Consider the following 11,418-nt stretch of genomic DNA (forward strand, 5'->3'; position numbering starts at 1 on the left):
GCGCCAGCCTGACCTGCCGCCGTATAAGCTTTCCCAACCAGACTCGATGTAAGCCTAACGTGCCTGGTGGGAAGCTTCGGGGCCTTCAGGGACGATGCTGAGGATGGGGAGAGATAGTTCGCAAGCGTCTGCTCCACCACTGGCATCGCCCCATATCCCTTATCATTCAGCCTCACGATGTTCTTTTGAATAATTCGAGACTGTGGGGCTGTAAATACGGGATGAGTATGGTTACTCCTACGATCTTGACACCTCAGCATGGAGATCGGGGAAAAACGGAAGGCCCCGTGGTGAAGGCTGTGATCTGGATTTCAGAAAACGCTTGTCTAATTACTTTTAGGACGAGCGTCCTGTTTCTCGGCTGGCCAAACTATATTTTATTTTTGCGACTGCACGAATCACACCCCATAATTATTTTTAGGACGAGCGTCCTGTTTCTCGGCTGGCCAAACTATATTTTATTTTGACTACTGCCCGAATCACACCTCATACGCGAGGGACTGTGGTGGCGAGTCCACAGTCTCCTCTGTCTCGACACTCATCACATCCACCCCCTCGGAGGAAGATTGATGAAGCGTCTGGCTCTCTCTCTCTGGCGGAGGGGGAAGAAACCGCAGCGCGGGTTTCCGAACACTGAGAGAGAGCCGCGGATCTAGCGGGTGAGGACCAAGAAAAGGACGAGCCCGTCTCGGATCCCTCCGCTAAATCCACCCGCGATCCCGACGACAACAGTCTGCGCTGTGCCTCGGCAACAGCGGGACCGCTGCCAGCGTACACAGAGCGCTACTGAAGAGCAGAAGCTAATTTGCGCTCTGCCAGATGCACTTTTATACTTCCTGGTGCTCACGTCACCCGTGACGTCTCGCTGCGCCATTGGACTGATTTTACACATGCTTCAGAACGCAGTCACGCAGGGGCATTCCCAAAGCGAATCTCGACGCAGCTCGAGTTCTTGAAGGGGAACTCTGACTGATTCCAGACTGATAGCTGAGCAAATGTGAGAAAGATCTGCTTCAATACATCTATTCTTGACATAGAAGTCTGAATTGATTTGTGTGGAGTGGAGAAAAGTGTTGTGAAGTTGTGAAAACAAAGTTTCAGTCAGTGAAAGGTTGTCCAGCACTGGTTTCTTTAGTCTAGAGGATTGTACTTTCTTCGTTTCTTCGTTTTATTTGATTCGTGGCCCGTCGGCCTCAATCCGCTCAGAAGGAGGTTTGAAAGTGACGGCACAGTCATCGCAGAGGACTGCCTGGTACCAAGAATAATTATTCATAAACAGTCCCACTAATGAGCTCTGTATAAGAGCTCAGACTACGATTCAATCAAAATGGTAGCTGGATGGTTTTACTGAATGCGAGTGATAAACTAGCATCTCCTCCCCTCAGACATCCTTCTGAAAGCATTAACAAACGCTCAGGCACTTCATAACCAGTCAGACCAACCTGTATGTGTCTGTATGTCAAATCATCAATCCGCACTGGGATCATTAAGATGTTTTATAGTATATTCAGAACTGCCAGAAAAGAATAAAAAGCCCTGAAACTCTTCATTGCCTGTCCAAGTTGTCTATCTGAATCCTAAACAGCTTGTGTTAATCATGGCTTAATTCAGAGTCCATGAAGACATTAGATGACTGCTGTGCCCGTCATTTGCCTTTTGGGGAAATGGAAAATTAACATTCTGTCTCTGAGGAGTTAAAAAAACAAAACAAGAGAAAAATCAAAGCTCAGTGCCTGTAATCTCCACTGCCCTCATTTAGCGTTTCACCGAAGACAAAATTGTCTCTTTAGGTTCATATTTCTATAATAATATAGTTATTTAATACTTTTATTTTGAATTGTTAAGTGTAAGTGTTTTTTTCCACTTAGATGTTCTCATTTAGAGTATACTAAAACTAATGTGTGATATAGTAAGAATACAAAATGAATGTGGATGTAATAGCTCAGATCATTTGATTTTAATCTCTGGTGTTTGATTGCAGACTTCAGTATCTGAGCACACATTGAAACAATTTTGAGATGGGGGTGAGGATTTTTCTCAAAGAAATAACTGAGAGCCAGGCAACTTAAGTCTCAACTTGCTTTCCATTTAATCTAATTGCTATCTAGGGAAAACGACTGAAAAGAGACCTTATTAGTGATTTTCCTATTTTAAGGAATATCACTTATCATTTACTGTAAGTACAGCAGTCCCAAAAGCTGTTTGGGAACTTAAATTACACATGCATGTAGTTAAAATGTATGACTTGTCATTGCATTAGACAAGATATTAAACCACATGGCATTTAGTTTAAAAAAAATTGCACAAGGACACTTTTCATGTAAAACATTGCACAAAAATACATGTTGTTTAGGTTTTATATTATAAAACAATAAATCATTTGCAGATGCCACTTGGCTTGGTATTTCAATGAAATTACATTGTATCTCCAGATGTCCACATATACTGTATTATTAATAATAAGCATAAGAGAGAGGAAGACCATAATCTAAAATGAAGTTTTATCATACAAGCTTTAGAAAATACCGGATTGTCTGGTCTCAGTCTTTTGGATGGTGGACCTCCATCTTCTGGGTGGAGCATGTAGAACAGACGCACTTTGTTGGCATGTTTCTTGCTCTGTTGTGTGTGAGAAAGAGACAGAAAGACAGTAGAATTAGCACATAATGGAAATCTAAAGTGTTCTCATTTGATTTTAAATGAATGTAACAGTTTTATGACACCCAGTAAATATCCAATTCTGCAAGACTTAAAAGAATGCAAACATTACCAACAACCAACAAGAAAGGGTTATTATATATTGGCCTATACTGGACAATAAATAGATTATGAATAAAAAACATGACATACTGAAACATGATATACATAATTTTGATGCATGCTTTTGGCTCCTTTTGAAATTACTGAAAGTTTTCAAAACAAACTTTGTTTGTAGGGTTTTTTTTTTTGTGCAGAGAGTTTGAGGTTGCTTGTTCACTCTATAAAACGCTGGGTTGAGCCCGCTGGGTAAGGACGTTGGGTTGTTTTAACCCAATTTGGGTTGAAAATTGGTCTTGATCTATAACCCAGTGGTGCTGGGTTGGGAACGCGGACGTGAAAGAGAGCACTCATGTCATGTTAACATCGGACGACACCAGTGCGAGAAGCCGCCATTTTCTCAGCGTCTTCAGATGTAAGTGAGTGCGAGTGAAAGATGGTTTATGGTAAGTAAAGATTAAAAATGTAAAGTCATCATTCATTGTTTGAGTCCGGTAGTATTTAGAAATTTCATGGAAGGCGGAAATATTCCGAAAAGAGCTTACATTGAAAAATACGCAGACTTCGCCTCTTTTACTGAACGGAAGAGGTGCTTTTAATATAATGTCAGTGAGTGACTTATGTCATATTTACATAAGATTTTACAATATTTAAATTTTTTGAGGTGTTAAGAGAGTCCACAGTCTCCTCTGTCTCGACACTCATCACATCCACCCCCTCGGAGGAAGATTGATGAAGCGTCTGGCTCTCTCTCTCTGGCGGAGGGGGAAGAAACCGCAGCGCGGGTTTCCGAACACTGAGAGAGAGCCGCGGATCTAGCGGGTGAGGACCAAGAAAAGGAGGAGCCCGGATCCCTCCGCTAAATCCACCTGCAATCCCCATGACAACAGTCTACGCCGTGCCTCGGCAACAGCGGGACCGCTGCCAGCGTACACAGAGCGCTACTGAAGAGCAGAAGCTAATTTGCGCTCTGCCAGATGCACTTTTATACTTCCTGGTGCTCACGTCACCCGTGACGTCTCGCTGCGCCATTGGACTGATTTTACACATGCTTCAGAACGCAGTCACGCAGGGGCATTCCCAAAGCGAATCTCGACGCAGCTCGAGTTCTTGAAGGGGAACTCTGACTGATTCCAGACTGATAGCTGAGCAAATGTGAGAAAGATCTGCTTCAATACATCTATTCTTGACATAGAAGTCTGAATTGATTTGTGTGGAGTGGAGAAAAGTGTTGTGAAAAGACAGACTCAAAGTTTCAGTCAGTGAAAGGTTGTCCAGCACTGGTTTCTTTAGTCTAGAGGATTGTACTTTCTTCGTTTTGTGTTTGGATTTGATTCGTGGCCCGTCGGCCTCAATCCGCTCAGAAGGAGGTTTGAAAGTGACGGCACAGTCATCGCAGAGGACTGCCTGACTGCCTGGATAATTATTCATAAACAGTCCCACTAATGAGCTCTGTATAAGAGCTCAGACTACGATTCAATCAAAATGGCAAAATGGTGGTTTTACTGAATGCGAGTGATAAACTAGCATCTCCTCCCCTCAGACATCCTTCTGAAAGCATTAACAAACGCTCAGGCACTTCATAACCAGTCAGACCAACCTGTATGTGTCTGTATGTCAAATCATCAATCCGCACTGGGATCATTAAGATGTTTTATAGTATATTCAGAACTGCCAGAAAAGAATAAAAAGCCCTGAAACTCTTCATTGCCTGTCCAAGTTGTCTATCTGAATCCTAAACAGCTTGTGTTAATCATGGCTTAATTCAGAGTCCATGAAGACATTAGATGACTGCTGTGCCCGTCATTTGCCTTTTGGGGAAATGGAAAATTAACATTCTGTCTCTGAGGAGTTAAAAAAACAAAACAAGAGAAAAATCAAAGCTCAGTGCCTGTAATCTCCACTGCCCTCATTTAGCGTTTCACCGAAGACAAAATTGTCTCTTTAGGTTCATATTTCTATAATAATATAGTTATTTAATACTTTTATTTTGAATTGTTAAGTGTAAGTGTTTTTTTCCACTTAGATGTTCTCATTTAGAGTATACTAAAACTAATGTGTGATATAGTAAGAATACAAAATGAATGTGGATGTAATAGCTCAGATCATTTGATTTTAATCTCTGGTGTTTGATTGCAGACTTCAGTATCTGAGCACACATTGAAACAATTTTGAGATGGGGGTGAGGATTTTTCTCAAAGAAATAACTGAGAGCCAGGCAACTTAAGTCTCAACTTGCTTTCCATTTAATCTAATTGCTATCTAGGGAAAACGACTGAAAAGAGACCTTATTAGTGATTTTCCTATTTTAAGGAATATCACTTATCATTTACTGTAAGTACAGCAGTCCCAAAAGCTGTTTGGGAACTTAAATTACACATGCATGTAGTTAAAATGTATGACTTGTCATTGCATTAGACAAGATATTAAACCACATGGCATTTAGTTTAAAAAAAATTGCACAAGGACACTTTTCATGTAAAACATTGCACAAAAATACATGTTGTTTAGGTTTTATATTATAAAACAATAAATCATTTGCAGATGCCACTTGGCTTGGTATTTCAATGAAATTACATTGTATCTCCAGATGTCCACATATACTGTATTATTAATAATAAGCATAAGAGAGAGGAAGACCATAATCTAAAATGAAGTGCAGCGCGGGTTTCCGAACACTGAGAGAGAGCCGCGGATCTAGCGGGTGAGGACCAAGAAAAGGACGAGCCCGTCTCGGATCCCTCCGCTAAATCCACCTGCAATCCCCATGACAACAGTCTACGCCGTGCCTCGGCAACAGCGGGACCGCTGCCAGCGTACACAGAGCGCTACTGAAGAGCAGAAGCTAATTTGCGCTCTGCCAGATGCACTTTTATACTTCCTGGTGCTCACGTCACCCGTGACGTCTCGCTGCGCCATTGGACTGATTTTACACATGCTTCAGAACGCAGTCACGCAGGGGCATTCCCAAAGCGAATCTCGACGCAGCTCGAGTTCTTGAAGGGGAACTCTGACTGATTCCAGACTGATAGCTGAGCAAATGTGAGAAAGATCTGCTTCAATACATCTATTCTTGACATAGAAGTCTGAATTGATTTGTGTGGAGTGGAGAAAAGTGTTGTGAAAAGACAGACTCAAAGTTTCAGTCAGTGAAAGGTTGTCCAGCACTGGTTTCTTTAGTCTAGAGGATTGTACTTTCTTCGTTTTGTGTTTGGATTTGATTCGTGGCCCGTCGGCCTCAATCCGCTCAGAAGGAGGTTTGAAAGTGACGGCACAGTCATCGCAGAGGACTGCCTGGTACCAAGAATAATTATTCATAAACAGTCCCACTAATGAGCTCTGTATAAGAGCTCAGACTACGATTCAATCAAAATGGTAGCTGGATGGTTTTACTGAATGCGAGTGATAAACTAGCATCTCCTCCCCTCAGACATCCTTCTGAAAGCATTAACAAACGCTCAGGCACTTCATAACCAGTCAGACCAACCTGTATGTGTCTGTATGTCAAATCATCAATCCGCACTGGGATCATTAAGATGTTTTATAGTATATTCAGAACTGCCAGAAAAGAATAAAAAGCCCTGAAACTCTTCATTGCCTGTCCAAGTTGTCTATCTGAATCCTAAACAGCTTGTGTTAATCATGGCTTAATTCAGAGTCCATGAAGACATTAGATGACTGCTGTGCCCGTCATTTGCCTTTTGGGGAAATGGAAAATTAACATTCTGTCTCTGAGGAGTTAAAAAAACAAAACAAGAGAAAAATCAAAGCTCAGTGCCTGTAATCTCCACTGCCCTCATTTAGCGTTTCACCGAAGACAAAATTGTCTCTTTAGGTTCATATTTCTATAATAATATAGTTATTTAATACTTTTATTTTGAATTGTTAAGTGTAAGTGTTTTTTTCCACTTAGATGTTCTCATTTAGAGTATACTAAAACTAATGTGTGATATAGTAAGAATACAAAATGAATGTGGATGTAATAGCTCAGATCATTTGATTTTAATCTCTGGTGTTTGATTGCAGACTTCAGTATCTGAGCACACATTGAAACAATTTTGAGATGGGGGTGAGGATTTTTCTCAAAGAAATAACTGAGAGCCAGGCAACTTAAGTCTCAACTTGCTTTCCATTTAATCTAATTGCTATCTAGGGAAAACGACTGAAAAGAGACCTTATTAGTGATTTTCCTATTTTAAGGAATATCACTTATCATTTACTGTAAGTACAGCAGTCCCAAAAGCTGTTTGGGAACTTAAATTACACATGCATGTAGTTAAAATGTATGACTTGTCATTGCATTAGACAAGATATTAAACCACATGGCATTTAGTTTAAAAAAAATTGCACAAGGACACTTTTCATGTAAAACATTGCACAAAAATACATGTTGTTTAGGTTTTATATTATAAAACAATAAATCATTTGCAGATGCCACTTGGCTTGGTATTTCAATGAAATTACATTGTATCTCCAGATGTCCACATATACTGTATTATTAATAATAAGCATAAGAGAGAGGAAGACCATAATCTAAAATGAAGTTTTATCATACAAGCTTTAGAAAATACCGGATTGTCTGGTCTCAGTCTTTTGGATGGTGGACCTCCATCTTCTGGGTGGAGCATGTAGAACAGACGCACTTTGTTGGCATGTTTCTTGCTCTGTTGTGTGTGAGAAAGAGACAGAAAGACAGTAGAATTAGCACATAATGGAAATCTAAAGTGTTCTCATTTGATTTTAAATGAATGTAACAGTTTTATGACACCCAGTAAATATCCAATTCTGCAAGACTTAAAAGAATGCAAACATTACCAACAACCAACAAGAAAGGGTTATTATATATTGGCCTATACTGGACAATAAATAGATTATGAATAAAAAACATGACATACTGAAACATGATATACATAATTTTGATGCATGCTTTTGGCTCCTTTTGAAATTACTGAAAGTTTTCAAAACAAACTTTGTTTGTAGGGTTTTTTTTTTTGTGCAGAGAGTTTGAGGTTGCTTGTTCACTCTATAAAACGCTGGGTTGAGCCCGCTGGGTAAGGACGTTGGGTTGTTTTAACCCAATTTGGGTTGAAAATTGGTCTTGATCTATAACCCAGTGGTGCTGGGTTGGGAACGCGGACGTGAAAGAGAGCACTCATGTCATGTTAACATCGGACGACACCAGTGCGAGAAGCCGCCATTTTCTCAGCGTCTTCAGATGTAAGTGAGTGCGAGTGAAAGATGGTTTATGGTAAGTAAAGATTAAAAATGTAAAGTCATCATTCATTGTTTGAGTCCGGTAGTATTTAGAAATTTCATGGAAGGCGGAAATATTCCGAAAAGAGCTTACATTGAAAAATACGCAGACTTCGCCTCTTTTACTGAACGGAAGAGGTGCTTTTAATATAATGTCAGTGAGTGACTTATGTCATATTTACATAAGATTTTACAATATTTAAATTTTTTGAGGTGTTAAGAGAGGTTTATTAACATATTTACATGTTAATTCGTTATCTTCTTTTTCGCGGTTAAATTGAATGTAGTTTCCTAAAGGAAACGGCGTTATGTAATAAAGACTAGCCTAATTATTTTGATGAAGTGATAATTGTTAAAAGTAATGTTTTGCATGTTATATTTCAGACTTGTTGAGCTTTGTGTCTTCATTGTGCCCGCGCCAGGAGTTAATAACACAGAACCCTGCTTGTGTGAGGAGGAGATTTTCTCAGCTTCGTCAGAAGAGAGGGAAACACGGTTTAAGGCAAGTAAACTTCAGAATTCCATCATGTTATCATTTGTTTTTTACTAAGAGTAAAATAATGTTTGTTTTTGTAGATGTTGAAAGCCAGAGACATAGGAGAGCATCATTCTTTTGAGATTGATGCGAGTTATTTTTAGAAAATAAATGTTTCTGTAGTCTCCTGCCTGTTTACTTCACATTTTGATGCAACAACAGTATGATTACATGTTCATATTTTATTTAAACCATTGATGTCTGTGCTTTTCATTGCAGAACTCAAACCAACTTTGGAGTTGTCTGATTTGGAGAGTCATCATTCTTAGTCTTCCTTTCTTAAAAGAATAGTTCACACAAAAAAATCATTTACTTGCCCTCATGTCATTCCAAACCTATAATACTTTTGTCTATCTTTAGAACACAAATGAAGATATTTTAAATTTTCTCTCATAATTTTTTGTTAATCCATTGAAAGTCTAGATAATCAGTATTTTCAAGCTTCAAAAATACAGAGTTATTGTAGAAGTGAAAGTGGCAGCCCCTCGCGGACGACTGCCACACACAAAACACAAAATAAAACCCAGGCCTGGTCCTCTCTCGTCCAACACTGTCATCACTCCTCCTTTTATCCTTCCGGAGCTCCTCCGTGGGACTCGAGATCGGTGAGTGGCGCAAGTGTCGCACATTAGCATTTACTCCACCGGCCTCGCTCCATTCCCACGGCTCTCGGACCCGCCCTTCTCTTCACAACAATATATAAAATTGACCAAAAAAGTCAAATTTGATCTTAAAAGTTCTATTCAACAAATGTTCAATGCTTCATTTAAAAACTCTGTAGCTGTTAATGCCATACTTTTCTGCATTTCTTCTTACACGCATGTTACTTTTGACTGTTTTCACTTATAAATATTTACCTTTTGATAGTCATTCTGTGTGTGTAAAAGTGATTAAAAAAATTAACAAGATTTGTAGGTTTAATGTCTAGCTCGATTTGGGTTCATTTTAGCCTAGCAGTGTAGTAATTGTAAACCATAAAAAAGCCAACCCAGCATGCTGGGTCAAACATATAACCCAACTTGTTGGGTTAAAACAACCCAGCGCTGGGTTCATCCCTTTTTGACCCAGCGCTGGGTTGCCAAAATAACCCAAATTGGGTTGTTTTTAACCCAGCATTTTTAGAGTGTTCCCTTTAGCTGTTCTTGATTTGTAGTGTCTGTGTAGTTCTGACAAACATCTTGCATATACTATATACAGTATACTCCCTGAGTTTTTTCTTTCTCTGTCGAACTTTGCAGTGCTTGCAAAGCTGCACTGTATTGACATTCTTAAAAAAAATCTACTTAAAAAAGAAAACTCCATTCAAACTTTCTGGGTTATCAACTTTTGGGTTTTGTACAGTACATCAAAAGTTTGAAAATTCCTTTGACTTTTGAAAATTCCTTTCACTTACACTGATAGAATGTGCATCTATCTATCTTATTTGGCTAAATTGTATTAATGTGACAATGTTTTTACAAATCTGCCTGTGGTCGAGAGATGCACATGAGTAAAGTGATAAGCACCGTTTTAATGCTAAAAACTGTACTTCCAATACTGTATGGCATTTACATTTTTGTATGCCTTATTTCATAGACACTTACGTCTGTTTTCATCCTGAAATATAATTAGGCATATTAGTCTTGCCTCTCATTTTGCCCTGCCTAGAGGACAAATTAAGTAAAAAGTGTTGCATTTAACCCCATTTGTCTCATGTTGATTCTTGTGTAGAGCTGACTGAAAATAAGATGTCTGCTGTGTGCCATGACAGCAGTATGCAGGATTTTATTCACTCCGAACCAACACATCAGCTTATACCGTTCTTTTGCCACTTTACAAGCACTGATATATGAAGGAAACATATATGAAGGAAACGCATATATAAATATGTATAGATACAGTATACATATGTTTACTGTATATATATGGTTTCTTATTCATGTTGTCTACATTGAATATCAACTGCTGTCTTTTGTTACTCCACCCAAACACTTTGATTATTTCATAGGAATCTGAGGATAGTTTGGCAGTTGCTTGAATTTTGAAAAATGCATGGAACCAGGCCCGTAACCAGCTATGAGGCCACCGAGGTCCGGACCTCGGTAAACTTTTCATGTTCAAAAATAAAATTAGTTCTTTAAATGACTAATTTGCTGTTAAACTCCTCATATGAATGCCTGCATGACATGTATAATTCAGTTTAGACAGTTTGAAAGAATGTTTAGTGTCCGTGTTATGAAAACTCCGTCCCTGGCAGAGTTAACGAGACTTGAGAGAGTTGTGAGTGAGGTCGCGCGCAGCCTCCGTGTTGCCAGATCCAGCTATTATAAGCGTTTTTGGACTTGTCTTTTCCACTTAATTTAACACTTTAGAACAGTGTTTCCCAACCTTTCTTTAGTGGCGGCACCCTTTGGAAATGTTAACAAACTTGTAGCACCCTACAAAATTAATTTTGTAACAATATTTGAATTTATAACTTCGATATGATACTTTGAAAAGTATAGATATTCGGTACAGCAGGGAAGAACTGCAGCATATACTGTCATACAGATATTTTTTATATTATAAAAAAAAAATGTGTCCATCAATGGTGGCAATCTCTAGGCTAATTTCTAATGAAAAGGCCAATTTATATGACAGATTTTAATGTAGGCTTTTATTCATATGTAAACATTGTGAGATAGCTAGTTATAATGTTAATTAAACAAAGTTTTGCTCACTCAGTGTATTTTTGATTTTACAGTTGGGTAATTTTGTTGCAGTAGCACGAGATAGCCTCCTTGTCATTTTTTTATTCAATTCAAAGTTTTAAATCAAGCTAAGCAGTTAATAATAAAATAATAACAAATAAAGAAATTACTAATGATAGCACAAATAAAAAATAACGATAGGCC

At 38.8% G+C, this 11,418-nt stretch overlaps 1 protein-coding gene across 1 annotated transcript in view; it reads right to left on the reverse strand.

Annotated features, from left to right (window-relative positions):
• LOC107564682 (zinc finger matrin-type protein 4) overlaps positions 1–11,418 on the reverse strand; it is a 71,993-nt gene that overhangs the window by 26,736 nt on the left and 33,839 nt on the right. Inside the window, exon 3 of the mRNA XM_016249816.1 lies at positions 7,329–7,421. Within this exon, the coding sequence (XP_016105302.1) occupies positions 7,329–7,421 (93 nt within the window). The remainder of the gene's footprint in view (positions 1–7,328; positions 7,422–11,418) is intronic.

The sequence above is a fragment of the Sinocyclocheilus grahami genome, unplaced genomic scaffold, assembly GCF_001515645.1.
Source record: "Sinocyclocheilus grahami isolate Dianchi unplaced genomic scaffold, SAMN03320097.WGS_v1.1 scaffold955.1, whole genome shotgun sequence".
Lineage (NCBI taxonomy): Eukaryota > Metazoa > Chordata > Actinopteri > Cypriniformes > Cyprinidae > Sinocyclocheilus > Sinocyclocheilus grahami.